The sequence below is a fragment of the Chrysoperla carnea genome, chromosome 1, assembly GCF_905475395.1.
Source record: "Chrysoperla carnea chromosome 1, inChrCarn1.1, whole genome shotgun sequence".
Lineage (NCBI taxonomy): Eukaryota > Metazoa > Arthropoda > Insecta > Neuroptera > Chrysopidae > Chrysoperla > Chrysoperla carnea.
In genome coordinates, this window is record NC_058337.1 from 8,778,451 (window position 1) to 8,795,381 (window position 16,931).

Below are 16,931 nucleotides of genomic sequence, written 5' to 3' on the forward strand. Positions count from 1 at the left end.
ATTTTTTGAACGCAATCTTTTACAAACGCTACAAGTGACTTTTAAAAATTGTAGGTTATGTTAAACAATATTGTAATTATAAACACTCACACGTGTGATACTATTTTGTAAATGGTACTTGGTGTTAGTAGTGTTATTTGTTTTTACCCCGACTATTTATATATATAATCGGTGAATGTTATGATTAAATTTATTAAAAATGGGTTTAACAAAACAATATTTAAGATATGCCGCAGCAGGAACCTTTAATATAATAGCAAGTCCACAATGTAATCATGCATTTATTACGTACAATCATCAAGAAGGTAGATATGTGGCTGTTGGAGCAGCCCAACATGTCTTCATATGGGATATGAAACTAGCTGAGAAGGTATTCATTATAACATTATACATAATTTTATTTTAGTTCAAATTTTACGACATTCTGTAGGTACAAGTTTTTAATGGAGATCATGCAGCTGCATCTTGCATCGTGTTTGTATCAAGTACAAACCATTTAGCTGTTGGCTATTCCGATGGACTACTCAAAATCTTTGATTTGAATTCAGGGGAAGTTGTGAATAATTTTAGTGGACATAGAAATCAAATAACTGCTATTGGTTTTGATTCCGAAGGACATAGGATAGCATCTGGTGCAAAAGTAATATAACCACTATTTTAAAACTTCTGAAACGGTCCAGTTCCGAATGGTCACAAAAGTTTTGTACTTATTTTCTATTTTATGTGGCTAAAAATTCTATTTACTGAGCATATTTGAATTATCATCTAAGATCCTATGGATAACAACTTAAAAATTTCAAATAGAAACCACCATTTTAATTACTGATTCGTATAGAAGAAATTGAAAAGTCAGTTGTTCGACGCTAGACCAGAAAGTTAGATTTCCTGGTGTATGTCAAATAAATTTTTCTTCACATATGCCAAGAAATCCAACTTTGTGTCTCGAGGTCGTAATAAGCTATTTGTCCTGGACATAATTTAGAAACTAAATAGTTTCGACAGAAATCGAAAAACCATCTTGTAAATCGTTAGTGATAAAATAAAAGTTTAAATGTAAAAGTTATTTTTGATATATATTTATACATTTTTTTCTAAACATCCCTTTTTACCCGTGAGGGCGTCTTCAAAAATTTCGAAGTTTTTGCAAGTATTTTGTGGAATTTTGTTGTTGTTGTTTTTCTAGACTGTTTCGCAAAACCATCAGTTGAAGTTAACTTTTGCCCTCACGAGTAAACAGAATGACTCAAATAAAAGTTGTTAATTTTTTTTAAAGAAATAACTTTTACATTCTAATTTTTGTTCTTTCTCTAACGGTTTACAGGGTGGAAATTTTTTCATTTGATTGAATGAGCAAAAAATTCCATTTAAAGTTCAAAAAACGAAAATGTGCACAAATACTTCAGCTAGAACTTTTAATTGTACTTTTTTTTTTATTTGATGCATAGTTTTTTTGTAATTTGTAAAAAACTGATTAACCCCGCCCCCTAATTACACCCCCCAAAAGGGGGTTACGTACGCCTCTGAAAGGTCGAATTTCATTTACGAAGTGGTTTACAACCTTATAAACAACTGTGAAAAATTTCAAAGATGCATTAATTTTTTCTTTTTAGATATATTTAGTTTCATTGTAATATATAAAAGTTTTACAATAATTTTGTGACCAATCCAATCGTGCGTTTACGAAATTCTTGCTAAATTAATTGACTAAATATATTTATTGTATTTTTATCTGTTTTCTTTTAGGACAATGAGATAATAATTTGGGATAGTGTTGCTGATGCTGGAGTATGTAGATTATCAGGCCATAAAGATCAAATCACTCAAATAATCTTCATGCGTAAACGTAATAATAAATATGTAAATGTATTAATAAGTGCATCCAAAGACACTTTTATTAAGTTTTGGGATCTACAAACCAATCATTGTTTTCAAACATTAACAGCTCATAAAACTGAGGTTAGGATACAAATTTTTTACAAATGTAACAAATACTGTAGAAAATGAACCGTTTAAGGTTGCAATTCTATGGATCAATATGATTTTTTATGGGACCCAGATCAAAATGTTCGCATGAGTGTGAAGAACAAAGTCATATTGATTAGAAAATGTGCTTTTAGCATGAGTGTGCGCTTAGAAGTACACCCAAGCTAATTCTACTGAAAAATCATGAAATTTGAGAAAACAGCCAATGGTTTTATATTTTGGGCTATTAGAAGTATTTTTCCTAAAACTCACAGTTTTTGAGATACAAGTGATGGAAAAAACACCCAATTTATATGAATATTTGATATTGTTGAAATTAACTATTGTGGCGTAATGGATTTGTCACAACCTGGCGAGTGCTACTGAAGAAATGGCAATAATAAAAATTCAATATGGCGACCACCAGACGCAAGTCAAGTCGGGTATCATTGAACAGCTATTAAATAGACAAATCGATTAACGTAATAATCATTAAAATCGGTTCAAGCCTTTGATCTTTAAAGCGCCTCAAAATACCAAACTTATATATACAGGTTGAAAATGAAAGTCGTTGAATATTTTTTAAACAAATTTTTATTTACGACTAGTTTTGGATTCTGTTTAGGTTCTACAAAAAGACTATACATATACAAATTGTTATTTTACAAAATTATTGAATATCTTACCTTAAAAAATAGTAAAAAATAGTAAAAAACAAGATAAAACAAACAATTGACTGAGTTAATTGTTGAAATACCATGTATAGGCAGTGTTGATAACTCATTTCACATACATAACTCATTTCTCATGATAACATTTCACATACATACATATCTGACATATTTAACTGATATTCTCATATAATGCGCAAGTGTTGATGCGCAATTGTTTGTTTTTTGACGTCACGTAAATAACAAAAGATATTCACTTTAATATTCCTATATTAAATACATACTATAAAATTTGCACCTATTTAACGCCCTCGTGGGTAAACAGTGATGTTTACAAAAAAATGTTTCAAACAAAAGTTTTATATTTTTTTATAAGCAACATTTTTTACATTTAAACTTTTGTTCTATCTCTAACGGTTTACAAGATGGGTCCTACGGACCCATGATCCAATTGACCCATGTTGCTCATTTACGAACTTGACCTCACTTTTTACGTCCTAAGCACGCTGTAAAAATTTCAGCTTGATATCTCTTTTCGTTTTTGAGTAATCGTGACCACAGACGGACGGCCGGACGGACGGACGGACAACCGGAAATGGATTAATTAGGTGATTTTATGAACACCTATACCAATTTTTTTTTTGTAGCATCAATATTTTTAGGCGTTACAAACTTGGGACTAAACTTATAATACTATGTATATTTCATATATACATGGTATAAAAACAAGTGAAAACAAACAATTGACTGAGTTAATTGTTGAAATACCATGTATAGACTGTGTTGATGAAGCAATCGTTTGTTTTTTGTCGTCACGTAAATAAAAAAGGATATCCACTGTTAAATAGCCACACACAAACTGATATAATAAGCGCCCTCGTGGGTAAACAGTGATGTTTACAAAAAAATGTTTCAAACGAAAGTTGTTTATTTTTTATAAGGAACATTTTTCACATTTTAACTTTTGTTCTATCTCTAACGGTTTACAAGATGGGTCCTACGGACCCATAGGTCAAGTTCCAATTGACCTATGTTGCTCATTTACGAACTCGACCTCACTTTTTGCGTCCTGGGTACGCTACTAGAATTTCATCTTGATATTTCTCTTCGTTTTTGAGTTATCGTGTTGACAGACAGACAACCGGAAATGGACTAATTAGGTGATTCTATGAACACCTAAACCCAACTACCGCAAGTACCCTATTACCTTGGATAAACTTCTACGATCGCGTGCGCGCACATGGTTAAAGTACACTTTCTAATCAATATGACTTTGTTCTACAGACTCATACGAACATTTTGAGCTGGATCCCGTAGAATTTCAACCTTTTAGCGTTAATCCGGAATCATTTCTTAGTTTAAGTAATCGTATGATAATATTAATTTTATTGTAGGTATGGGATATTTCATTACTAAAAAATGAACAGTATTTGGTAAGTGGATGTAGTGATGCAGAACTACGAGTCTGGCAATTAAAATTGAATGACGATGATGTTGGCATTGGACAACAAGAAGGCACAGATATAAATACTAATGATGATGTAAGTGATATAAAAGTATCAAAAGAATATTTATAAGTCCCAACTTATTTTTAAGTTGTTTAGAAAAGAGTGTATGTTTTCGTTTATGAGTGGAAAGTGCTGCTGCTGTTGGGATGGGTATACAGAGTGGAAAATTTTAATATATTATTGCTAATAGCTCGTTTTGTTGTTAGTCATTCAAAAAATAATTCAAAGAAAAGTTGCATAGTTTGATGGGGGAGGGGTGGGGCCATTATGTTCTGACTTCAGATTTGATCTAGTTCTCCGGGTTGCTTTAATAGTCAATTTAGATCCTAAAAAGTAAGAGATAGAATAACACTTTAAATTAGAAAGTTGATCCTTATTAGAAAACCAATCTTTTAATTTAATCATATTTTTTCGAAAATCGTTAGCTTTCGAATTAAATGCGACTTAAAAATATGTCATTATTGCATTTAAACCAAAGAAAACATGCTAACTACAAATAAATTTATTGTATTTTTTGTATTTTATAAATACGTATTTCGACTACCAAGTAGTCATCATCAGTAAGAATTAGCTAGTCGTGATTACTCTTATTATAAATGTTACTCTTTGCTAATTTGGTGGCGGTGCAGTCCGCCTAACTTTCTAATTTAAAGTTTTATTCTATCTCTTACGTTTTAGGATCTAAATTAACTGTTAAGGCAACCCAGAGAACTAGGTCGAATTTAATGTCAGGACATGATGTTCCCCGCCAAACTCTGCAACTTTTGTTTACGTTATATTTTTATTGGTTAACTACAAAACGAGCTTTTAGCAATAATAGATTAAAATGGTCCATCCTGAATAAAAAAATGTTCGTAAAACTGGTGTTAAAACTCATACCGCCATATTAAAACTTAAGTAGATTAACGTACATTATATATTTTCATTTAAACGAATAGAAAGGCTGCGAAAAATACTGTAACCGGGAATCAAATCCGATCTGTGGCACCTTGCCTCTCGATTACTGCAGTTTTTCGTAAGTGATTGAAAGTGCTTCAATTTTTTGTTTTAAGATTTAACTTATTGCTACCCTATGTTTATGAATGCACGACACGCAATTCATCCATATTTTAATTAACATTGATTGTTTTTAATTTCAGTTGCCTGTTAATTGTAGCTACGTTGGCTCAATTTTGCGCGCAGGCAAGGGCCGTGTTGTATCATTGAGAAGTGATTCAAACGGACAAATACTAGCTACACACGGTTTGGATCACCAAATAGAATTGTTTATGTTCTGTGACGATCAACAAGTTCAAACTAGAGTGAAGAAACGTTTAAAGAAAGAACGTAGTGCAGATCAACAATCAATGTAAATAATGAAATTCAAACAAATTAATTAGGTATTAATTCTGGCGCGAATAGCTTCCTTATGGCAACATTATTTTGATGTATCCACGCAAGTTTTCTATAAGCATTTTAACCCCCTGAAGATAAGTATACCATGTATATATGAAATATATCAAGGTATGCTAAGTTTAGTCCTAAATTATAAAGCTATATACTTAAAGTTCAAACCGACAGAAAAAGTTGTGGGCAAAACCATTGAAGATAGAAATTTGAAATATTTTTAAAGATTTCTAAAGGAAAACCAGTGTAATAGATTTTCTTACAAAATCAAATATCTTAGAAAGAATATTTGATACAGAACTACTAATAAAATATATACTAAATTTTTTCTTTCCTCTCGTGAACACTATGTTGCTATTCATATTTTTAACCCCCGAACCAAAAAAAGGGGTGTTATAAGTTTGGTCGCTATGTGTTTCTCTGTAGCTGTTTGTCTATGGCATCATAGCGCTTAAACGGATGAACCAATTTTGATTTTTTTTTTCCGTTTGAAAGGTAATTTAATGGAGAGTGTTCTTAGCTATGTTTCAAGTGCGAGTTTAGAGGTTCCGTACCCGAAAAATTAGTTGGTGATTTTTTAATTTTTATAAATTTTCCTTGCAAGTATTAAAATTGGCATTAATTTTTTCTTTCTTACCATGATATTTTATTTAATTTTGCTGTACTAGTAGTAAGAACAGGAGCAATTCAAAAAAAATAAATATAGCCATTGGAAAATTATTCACGCCAGAATCATATCCAAATATTTATTATGTTTTACTTTAATTATAGTCAACAAACAACGTCAACAGAACAGATCACCTTAAAAGATCAAGTTCGTAGACTGAAATCTGTAAAATTAATGGAAAAAGCAAAATCAGTGGGTGTAATATTAGGTGCAGGTGGAGAGATACGAATTTCAACAGTTTTAAATAAGAATAGTGTGGCTTTGTACAGTTATAGTTCTTTGAATCAACATGTAGATGCTGAACCCAAATGTTTGCGACAAATTGGTGGACATCACGGACATCAAACAGAAATCAGAAGTGTAGACTTTAGCTCAGATGATTTAGCCATGTTGTCGGGGAGTGGTGATTCCATCAAAGTATGGAATCAAACATCACAAACATGTTTACGAACTGTTTACACGCAAGATTATGTTTTATGTGTGTGTTTTGTGCCTGGTGATCGACATGCTCTGATTGGATTAAAAAATGGACATCTACTTATCATTGATATATCTGTGGGTGATATTTTAGAAGATATTCCAGCGCATGACAAAGAATTATGGTCAATATGTGTCACTCCAGATTTGGTAAATATTATTCATATTTAATATATCTATTTTATGTATCTGAATTACTAGTCCTTACCCGACAGTTTCGCCAGATGATTCCAACTTTCTACAAAACATAATTTTCGAAATAAATATAACAAAAGTACACAGCGTGGACCATTTTAATCTATTATGGCTAATAGCTCGTTTTATAGTTAACCGATAAAAAAAAAGCTATGGTAAAATTTTTTAGCCCTATTAAAACTTAATAGGGCTTAGTATTAAATCAAAAAAGTTTCAGAAATTTTGACCGTTTAAAACACGAGATAATTATGCCTATGTTTCCAATTTTTTCCAATTTACGTTAAAATTAATATCTCGAAAATGAAAATTAATATCTAAAATCTTTTATTTACTTATTCTAAAAACATTCCTTTCAACTGTGACAGTGAGTTTTACATGCTTTGAATGTGGAAATCATGAACTTTGCAGCTGATTATCTCGCGATCTAAACGACCAAAAGTTTTGCAACTTCGGGATCTCACAGCTAACATTATTCTGAGTTTATGAAAAAAATAGGCCAAATCTGTCGACAAGTGCATGCTGGAAATACCTTATATCAGACTTGACCTAGTTCTCCAGGTTGCTTACATAGTCAATTTATATCCTAAAAAGTAAGAGATAGAATAACACTTTAAATTAGAAAGTTGATCCTCTAGGCCGTTAAAAGTAACTGAAAATAAGAGATTTTATGAATTTATTTAAAAGCAAAAAAAAAAAAAAAAATGGAAGGTTTTAACATCTAGTTTAAGACCCTTCTAACGCGCAATCTCAGAAGTGTTAGGGTTGCGTTAATTAACGCTTTGTATATACAAAATAACAATTTTCGGCCATTATCTCATAAACCATTAACTTTATGAAAAATAGTTTCAACCAAAAATTGTCGGAAATTTTTTTCCTTAAAAAAAATGTAGAATCAAAATTTTGATATCTTCAGCCATTTTTCCGAAAATTGGATAAAACCGTCCAAATACCTCATCTTGTAAACCGTTAGAGATAGAACAAAAGTTTTAATACAAAAAAATGTTAAACTTATATAAAAAAATAAACAACTTTTATTTGAAATATTTTTTCGTAAACGTCACTGTTTACCCGTGAACGCGCAAATTAGGACAAAACTTTGGTGCCCATTTTCTCCTATTATTAAAGATAGGTAGTTGAAAGTTTAGTCGACCTTATACCATCTCTAAGACTAGACTACATTTTTTTTTAAAACTATATTATTTTTTTTACAGAGAGGTTGTGTGACTGGGGCTGGTGATTGCACTTTAAAATTTTGGAATTATCAATTAATAGATGATGAAGAGAGCTGTAACAAAACTAACACTAAAGTGCTTTCATTGTTACACACAAAAACATTAAAATTGGAAGAAACTGTTTTAGCCATCAAAATGTCATCAAATAATAAATTTATTGCAGTAGCTTTATTGGATTCAACAGTTAAAATATTTTTTATAGATACATTAAAGGTATTCAATTTATTTTATTTAAATTAATTATATTTATATCCTGAATACAGGGTGCGTCATCTTTTACCTAATCGATTGAGTTGATTACACATATACATACTATAATATGGGTTTTTTTATTGCACACAGTATACCTTATTAGTTCATTTCTGTCTGTGAACAGAATAACTTAAAAACAAAAACAAGCAGGGGTAGAAGAAATGTTTAAATACAAAAAATGATCTTTTGAAAAACGAACAAATTTTGTTTGAAGTATTTGTTTCATAAACTTGTTTACGGTGCCCTAAGATAATATAAAGACAGGTATTCCAATCGTCCATGCGGTTGCACAGCCACGAGTGTGTCCAGCATACTAACTGGCTGTCAACTAAAGTACTTCCATACTAGCTCCCATAATAATAAATATATTTTTTAATAATTAATTAGCGACTAAAAAAATTAACATTAGATTGATAAACGTATATTCTAATATTCGAATATATATGATAATAACAATAATATATTCGAATTTCTGAGTCAAAAAAACCTTCATTGTTTAGTTGATGAAACACAATATATCATCGAAATACCTGATAATTGTGAATTAACAGAAATTTAAAAATACGGACTGAATTATCTTTGTGACTGGGCAGTATTTTTTTCGCTCTATGATTGCGAAGTTTGTGAAAGAGCAATTAATTCTCCATTACCGTTATCGAATGCAAGTTCTGACTGCACAGATGTAATAAGTTTTCACTAGCTATGGAAAATAATTATTGCATCTACAGAATGTTATTGAGCTTTTCACAAGAAATATTCCGGAAGCTGTTAAACACTCACTTATCTTTGATGAATGCCACAAAATACGCGAGAAAGTTTTGGGAAAATTCATTTCCTTACGGCTTCGTATTCTTGCTAAAGATATAACGGTGCAACGGTTCTACAAAGACTGTTCGCAAATAAATTATTTAGATTTTTGCAATAATATTATAATATTATAACAACCTTTTTTAAATTACATTACTAATTTACTTGTTTTCAGTATTAAGAATATATCTATAAAATATAATAAAAATATTTATTATTTGTATTATGGGACTTAGCATGCAAGTATTTTAGTTGGCAGTTAATATGTCAAACGCTGGACAAATTTTCCATCATTCATGTCAGTATTAGAATATCTGCCTTTTATATTATCTTACGGTGCCCAAATAACTACAGACGACAATTCAACATTGAATTAATATTCAAATAATTTTGCAGATTTTTTTATCTAATGTATTATTTACGAGATTCGACTTTGTTATTTATCGTTTGAAATTTTTTACTCATAAAACTAAACATTTATATACAAGTATATGCATAAGCAGAATATTTAAACAATTACTTAATCTACTATTATTGTTATTAATTAATTTATTTTTATGTTTTATAGTTTTATCTTACATTATATGGACATAAATTACCAATTCTATGTATGGACATATCGTATGATTCAAATATAATTGTAAGTGGATCAGCTGATAGAAATGTTAAAATATGGGGTCTGGACTTTGGTGATTGTCATAAATCTTTGTTTGCTCATAATGATTCAGTTACTGCTGTTCAATTCATCAACAATACACATTACTTCTTTACATCAAGTCGGGATGGGTCTATTAAACAATGGGATGCTGATTCATATCAACAAATTACAACATTATTGGTAATAATACAAATAAATCATTCAATCATTTAATACACTCAGAAGAAACAAAAGCACTCGAAATTTTTTTTAAAAATAAACCTCTAGACCAAGAGTCCCCTGTGCCCAGTACACATTTTTGACTTAAAATTGTTGTATTTTTCTTAAAAGAACTATTCCACAGAAATTTATCTGGTACCGTTTGAAATCTGACAGTATCTTGTTTCAAACACTTGCAATTTTTCCCCTCAATTAACTTTTGTTTTTAAATCATACCAACGTGACAAAAACAACAAAGTAAAAATATATGAAATCGTTTCACAACATCAGATCTCTGCGATTCGGCTTTCTTAATCTGAGTCCAAGAAGTCTATGAACGAGCCAATGATAAAGCCTTATAGCATGCTCCAATGTCCCTCTTTATCTAATGATAAAGTCTTATAGCAGGGAGATGTAAAGTGTTTATCAGTCTATATAATGTATATATAAACACTGATAAACACTTTACCTCTCCTTTGCGCCGCGAAGTCGGGTAAAAAGAGACAGAAAATCGCAAAATTTCATCGAAAGTCGTCGTTCTATGTTTTCGCTGTGAACGATTCAATTTTTGTTATAATTAATTGCAATGAACAAAAAATATGAACAATGATGGCCATACCGTTTTCATTATATCTCTCATTTTAATTTTAGGGTCATATTGGACAAGTTAACGCATTAACCATTAGTCCAAACGGTAAATATGTATTATCATGTGGATCTGATTTCACGTTACGATTATGGGAACGTACAGACGAGATGATTGTATTAGAAGAAGAACATCAACTCCAAGAACAAGAACAATTAGCAACAGGCGATGATACTATTGTACCTGGAAAAGGACAAGTTATTCTCGCTACTAAGAAAACAATTGGTTCTGAAAAAGGGGTGAGCGTTTGAATTAAAAAATTTAATTTATATGAAAATAAATATAAATAATTAATCGAATAAAGAAATACATAAAATAGCTTTTCTTAGGGAGTTTCAAAAACAGTTCCGATTTAGATGATTTTTTTTTTCAAAATGATTCTCTTTGTATGTTATTTAAAATCAGAAACCTTTCAGAGGGGGGAAATAATCTGGAGGAGGAATAGGCAATGCCACAATGTCCAATTGAAATGGACTAATTAGGTGATTCTATGAACGCCTATACCAAAATTTTTTTCGTAACATCAATATTTTTAAGCGTTACAAACTTGGGACTAAACTTAGTATACCTTGTATATTTCATATAAACATGGTATAAGTAATATACAAAAAGAATCATTTGGAAAAAAAATCATCAAAATCGGAGCTGTTATTGAGGACTCCCGAGTAAAAACATTCAATGATGTGACTAAATTTATTTTAGGCTGAATTAATAATGGAATGTTTACAAATATCATTGGATTATAAACAACAATTAGAATCATCGCCAGGAACAACAATAGCAATACCACCAATGATGCAAGCGTTCAATGTACTTGAAAACAATGTACACGATTTTATTGTAGCAGTTTTTAAAAGTATACGATCTAGGTAATCAATTATTTTATTCAATTTTATTAATATTATTCATTTTGATATGAAAACTGGTCAAATTAGGCTAATCAAATAGAATCCATTTATCCATTTTAATACCTTCATTTAGTTCTAAATGCGTGTAATCCGAGTTTCCCCAATCCCAGGAGGTGTGCATAACTTTTGAGAGTCAAATAACTAATAATTTGGGAGTTGGGAGCAAAATTTTTTTTTTTTTTAATTTCCGTTTGTAGCTCAAAAACGGTATCCCCGATTATTTAGCACATAAACTGATGAATTTACCACAGGAACTGAAATTAATGCTTGCCGGTTTCCAGTTTACTTTATTTAGGTACTGGCAAAAATAACAACAAAATAATCGTTAATTTTGTCAGTATCAAATTTTTATCAAAATAACGAATGTTTTGGTAACGACGAGGTTTAGGAACAAATGTCAAAAAAACAAAAAATTTCAAGCACAGTTCAAAATATGAGATTCAATACTTTTTTCTATTTTCATGATTTTTCAGCACGATTGGATATTACTAACTTGTAAGCGCTCTCACGCGCGTAAATTTAAAGAGCACACTTTTTGTTCAACCTGACTTTTTTCTACACCCTCATACGAACAGTTTGCACCCGGTCTCATAAAAACCGGAGGTGTACTTATCAATTCCGAGCTTTTAGTCTTTTTCGGTTTTAATCTCGATTGACTTCGGTTTTAATGGCCTCGATTACACGTAATTGGGAGCAACTAACATTTTACCTGCATATTAACTCAAATATTAATTATTTGTTTAATATTTTCAGTGATTTAGAAGAATCTCTACTGTTGTTACCATTCACGAACGTGTGCCAATTATTAGAATTACTAGCAACTGGCGGTAAAACTTGTAACAATGATATCGAACTTGTAATGCGAATCATCAGTGTACTTGTTAGAATTCATTCAAATGCCATACAAAGTAGTTCAAAATTAATTCAAACATTAAAAAGCTTACATAAAAATTTATTTATGGCTGCACATAATTATCGAGTAAGTTCATATTAATAAAATAATATTTAATAATAATTACCTCTATATAATTCAGTCAAGTTAAACATGAGAAGGGCGTAAACGCTGCAACAAATCAGGTTTTTTATTTTTTTTATGTTGTTTGTAATGTAAAGGCAATGTTGGGACCAAATTTTCGACCTCAGTTGACGACTGGGTCAGTTTCAAAAAAAATATTATTTCAATTTTTGTCGATTAGACCCGGAAGAACTAGTTTTTCATCAAAGATTTTTCATTCATTTTTAAGTAGACTAAATTTGCAACAATTTGAGACCAGAACGGTTTTAATGGGATCGATAATCTCGGAGAAACCTTTTTTTTTACAATTTGGCCAAATTTTCAAGGTACACGACTACTCATTCACAGATGACATGCCGGACGAAGAATGGTCGGTGCCCGATAGAGGGAGGGGGGAAATGTCTGCCAGTATTGTGTAACGTTTGTGCGGTCGTTATGGAAGTTATTTGGCAAGTGGCAGAACCTTTTTTTCAGTTTTAAGTCACTATTTTTCCATAACTGTACATGTTGTAACAAGAAAATCGTACTTGAGTTTATCCGGTTTACAAAAAAATGGATGCCTTGACTTCCCGTTACATCCAAATGGTTAGGTTACACATTTTTAATAACACTTTGAACTCAACAATTTGACATGGGTTTTTGAAATTTCTTCCCTATCTCTTGCAATCATACGGAATGCAGGCAATCATGGCGCTTATTATTTATAAACGTGAATACCATCATAACCGATAATTTTAATCTATATAATAGATACCCTGGAAATTTGCAGTCGCCTCTTGGTCCATAAAACTGGACAACGACAGTTCTAATTCAGAACAGTGACTGAAATGTATGAAATCTAATGTGTGTGAGTCGACCTTAAGTTGAGATATTTTAGAGGTCCTAGGTTTTTGTTCAATTTGGTCGATACGATTTTTAATGTTAAAAAACGCCTTTTTCTGGTTTAATTTCGAAAGGATTTAAATTTGTTTGCCGAAGTTATTGAAGTACATGTTTTATTTATTTAGGATACTATTGCATACAATATGCATAATTTATGGTACCTTCAAAGAGAGCTGGAGCAAGCTGAAGGTGTACAATTATTTAGAAATGCAACAAATCAATTGAATGAAAAAAATTCAAAAACTAAAAGACAACGAAGAAAGCAAAGGATATTAATTACTTAGTTTAATTCAATAAAATGTTTGTTTGGTATATGTATAGTTAATAAATCAATAAATCATTAAAATTTCATTTACGTTTGTGTCAGGCGTCTTTATTCTTTAGTTTAGGATTACCCACTCTACTCCAAACCTTTACCTAGCTGAAAGGCTGTCAACATGGAGCTTTTAGAAAATGAAATAACAGTTTACCTCTAATAACTTGAACTATACATTAACTGAAAAAAAATTTGCTTTTTTAGCATCAAAGTTGTCTGATGATATGATGATACAGAGTGAGAACCATCTCTCCAAGATGATTGAGAAGGATAATAAATGAGAGATCATGCTGGATCACGGTTATTTTATTTTATTTCCTTTTGGCGATTCCATCAACCTTCTCTTTACGACTTTTTTCGAAAGCGGTGCGTTCTCAAATGAGCACGATGACGTCATATTTAAGCTATCGATCTTAAATAACGCACCAGGGAATTTGTCGGACACTATGATCACTCGATAACGTTAATAATTATTTAACAATCAGCAAAAATGAACTACGTATGTATTGAAAGGTAAAAATACCTAATTACGGAATGTTCGAGGTCGTACGCAAGCTCAGCGGTGCAGCATTTTTGTCGACCAAAATATTTTATTGCTTAATGGTTATTAAAGTTATCAAGTGTTCATTATGTCCGACAAATTACATGCTGCGTTTTTTCAGATCGATAGTTTAAATATGACGTCATCTTGCTCATTTGAGAACGCAGCACTTTCGAAAAAAGTCGTAATGAGAAGTTTGGTAGATACGCCAAAAGGAAGCAACTCACGAAATTTACTGTCCCACGGACTATTTAATGCAGACTGTAATGTATAAAGTTACTGTAATAATATTGATAAAGTGAAATTTGTTTGTCTCCAAGGCAACAAACTAGAATGATGATGAATTAAATTACAAAAATGACGAATTAAATGGCAACAATTTTTCTTTTTAGACTTCTTTATCTCGAAAACCAAAACAGTTTAGACTATATTCTGTTGTCAAATCGTGGCGCCACGGGTATCGTAATCGCCTCCATCTCTGAATTAAGGTTTCTCTCCGGTATGTTTTCGTTTATGGATGCGTAAACTATTTTGGTTATTAAATGCTTCATCACAGACGTCACTTGAAAAAGGTTTCTCCCCAGTATGGGTTCGTTTATGGTAGATTAAAACACTACTCCAATTAAATGTTTTATCACAAAAATCACATGAATAAGGTTTCTCTCCAGTATGTATTCGTTTATGTTGAACTAAATTACTTCGCTGATTAAATATTTTATCACATACGTCACATGAATAAAGCTTTTCTCTACTATGAGTACGTTTATGAACGTATAAACTATTATAATTATTAAATGTTTTTTCACAAACGTCACATGCATAAGGTTTCTCTCCAGTATGTATGCGTTTATGTTGAACTAAAACACCAGGCAGATTAAATTTTTTATCACAGACGTCACATGAATACGGCTTTTCTCCATTATGGATTCGTTTATGAAGCACTAAACCACTTTGTTGTTTAAACTGTTTATCACAAATATCACATGCATAAGGTTTCTCTCCAGTATGTATTCGTTGATGACGAACTAAATTAGTTTGCTGGTTAAACGTTTTATCACATACATCACATGAATAACTTATCTCTCCAGTATGGATTCGTTTATGGCGAATAAAACTACTTAAATTATTAAATGTTTTATCACAAATATCACATGAATAAGGTTTCTCTCCAGTATGTATGCGTTTATGTTGAACTAAATTACTTCGCTGATTAAATATTTTATCACATACGTCACATGAATAAGGCTTTTCTCCGGTATGTGTTCGTTTATGAACGTATAAACTATTATAATTATTAAATGTTTTATCACAACTGTCACATGTATATGGTTTCTCTCCAGTATGCATTCGTTTATGGATATGGAAACTATTTTCGTGGTTAAATGTTTTTTCACAAACATCACATGAATATGGTTTTTCTTCAGTATGTGTTCTTCTATGGAGACGTAAATGATGTTGTCTGTTAAATTTTTTGCCACAAAAATCACATGTGTATGGTTTCTCTCCAGTATGTATTCGTTTATGGCGAAGAAAATTACCTTGATGATTAAATACTTTATTACATACGTCACATGAATAAGAATTCTCCTCGATTTGTTTTTTCTTATTTGAATTACTTTCGTTTAACATTTCATTTTTAATTGTAACGCCTATGTGTAATTGCTGTTCCTCAGAAAGCTTTTCTATTGTTTGATTTTGTTGTTTATTTATATTATTTTCATCGAATATTTCATCTTTAATAATTACTTCTGTGTGTAATTGATGTTCCAACTGATTGTGTTTCATACTAATATTCTCAAATAGTTTTTCTTCTATTTGATTTTGTTGTTTATAATCATTTTTATCTAATACTTCACCTTTAATAATTACTTCTGTCTGTAATTCCCGTTCAAATTTAATGTGTTCCTCAAATAGTTTATCCTTTATTTCAATTTTTTGTTTATCCAAATCACGTTCATCTAATATTTTATTAATTGTTAATTCGGTTGGAAGTTCATTTTTAATATAATCCATTTTGTTTATTAATTTATTAAGTCCGTTGAATATTTATTTTTTTAATATTTTGATTTAGTATTACATTTTCCCGAGGTATAATGGAATCTTTGAAGACTAAAATATATGATCTAAGACAAGTGAAAACAAACAATTGACTAAGTTAATTGTTGAAATACCATGTATAGACAGTGTTGTTTACTCTGTCACATTACACAAACATACATGTCACACATATATAACTGATAATCCCATATTAATACATAGTGTTGATGCGCAATCGTTTGTTTTTTGACGTCACGTAAATAACAAAAGACAACTGATATTCCTATATTAATACATACTATAAAATTTGCACTTAATTAACGCTCTCGTGGGTAAACAGTGATGTTTAAAAAAAAATGTTTCAAACAAAAGTTTTTTATTTTTTTATAAGGAACATTTTTTACATTTAAACTTTTGTTCTATCTCTAACGGTTTACAAGATGGGTCCTACGGACCCAAGACCCAATTGACCTATGATGCTCATTTACGAACTTGACCTCACTTTGTACGTCCTGAGTACGCTGTAAAAATTTCAGCTCGATATCTTTTTTCGTTTTTGAGTTATCGTGTCCA

General features: G+C 30.8%; 2 protein-coding genes across 2 annotated transcripts; one reads left to right on the plus strand and one right to left on the minus strand.

Moving 5' to 3' along the window:
- Positions 1 to 91: 91 nt before the first annotated feature.
- LOC123290650 (WD repeat-containing protein 3) lies at positions 92 to 13,784 on the plus strand. Its single transcript, XM_044870909.1, has 12 exons — positions 92 to 370; positions 431 to 640; positions 1,744 to 1,956; positions 4,028 to 4,174; positions 5,281 to 5,489; positions 6,299 to 6,821; positions 8,078 to 8,311; positions 9,726 to 9,995; positions 10,665 to 10,898; positions 11,362 to 11,528; positions 12,321 to 12,546; positions 13,590 to 13,784. The coding sequence occupies exons 1-12, from the start codon at positions 200 to 202 to the stop codon at positions 13,746 to 13,748; spliced, it is 2,763 nt and encodes a 920-aa protein (XP_044726844.1). The 5' UTR covers positions 92 to 199; the 3' UTR covers positions 13,749 to 13,784.
- LOC123290657 (zinc finger protein 501-like) lies at positions 13,694 to 16,259 on the minus strand. Its single transcript, XM_044870916.1, has one exon. It carries the CDS (start codon positions 16,104 to 16,106, stop codon positions 14,805 to 14,807), a length of 1,302 nt encoding a protein of 433 aa, XP_044726851.1. The 5' UTR covers positions 16,107 to 16,259; the 3' UTR covers positions 13,694 to 14,804.
- Positions 16,260 to 16,931: the final 672 nt, after the last annotated feature.

Bases quoted from the DNA above. Each gene is read 5' to 3' on its own strand.
- LOC123290650 (XM_044870909.1), top strand. From the start codon at position 200: ATGGGTTTAACAAAACAATATTTAAGATATGCCGCAGCAGGAACCTTT. The intron at 6,822-8,077 runs GTAAATATTATT...TTTTTTTTACAG, and splicing joins TATGTGTCACTCCAGATTTG to AGAGGTTGTGTGACTGGGGC. The intron at 8,312-9,725 runs GTATTCAATTTA...TATGTTTTATAG, and splicing joins TTTTTATAGATACATTAAAG to TTTTATCTTACATTATATGG.
- LOC123290657 (XM_044870916.1), bottom strand. From the start codon at position 16,106: ATGAAACACAATCAGTTGGAACATCAATTACACACAGAAGTAATTATT.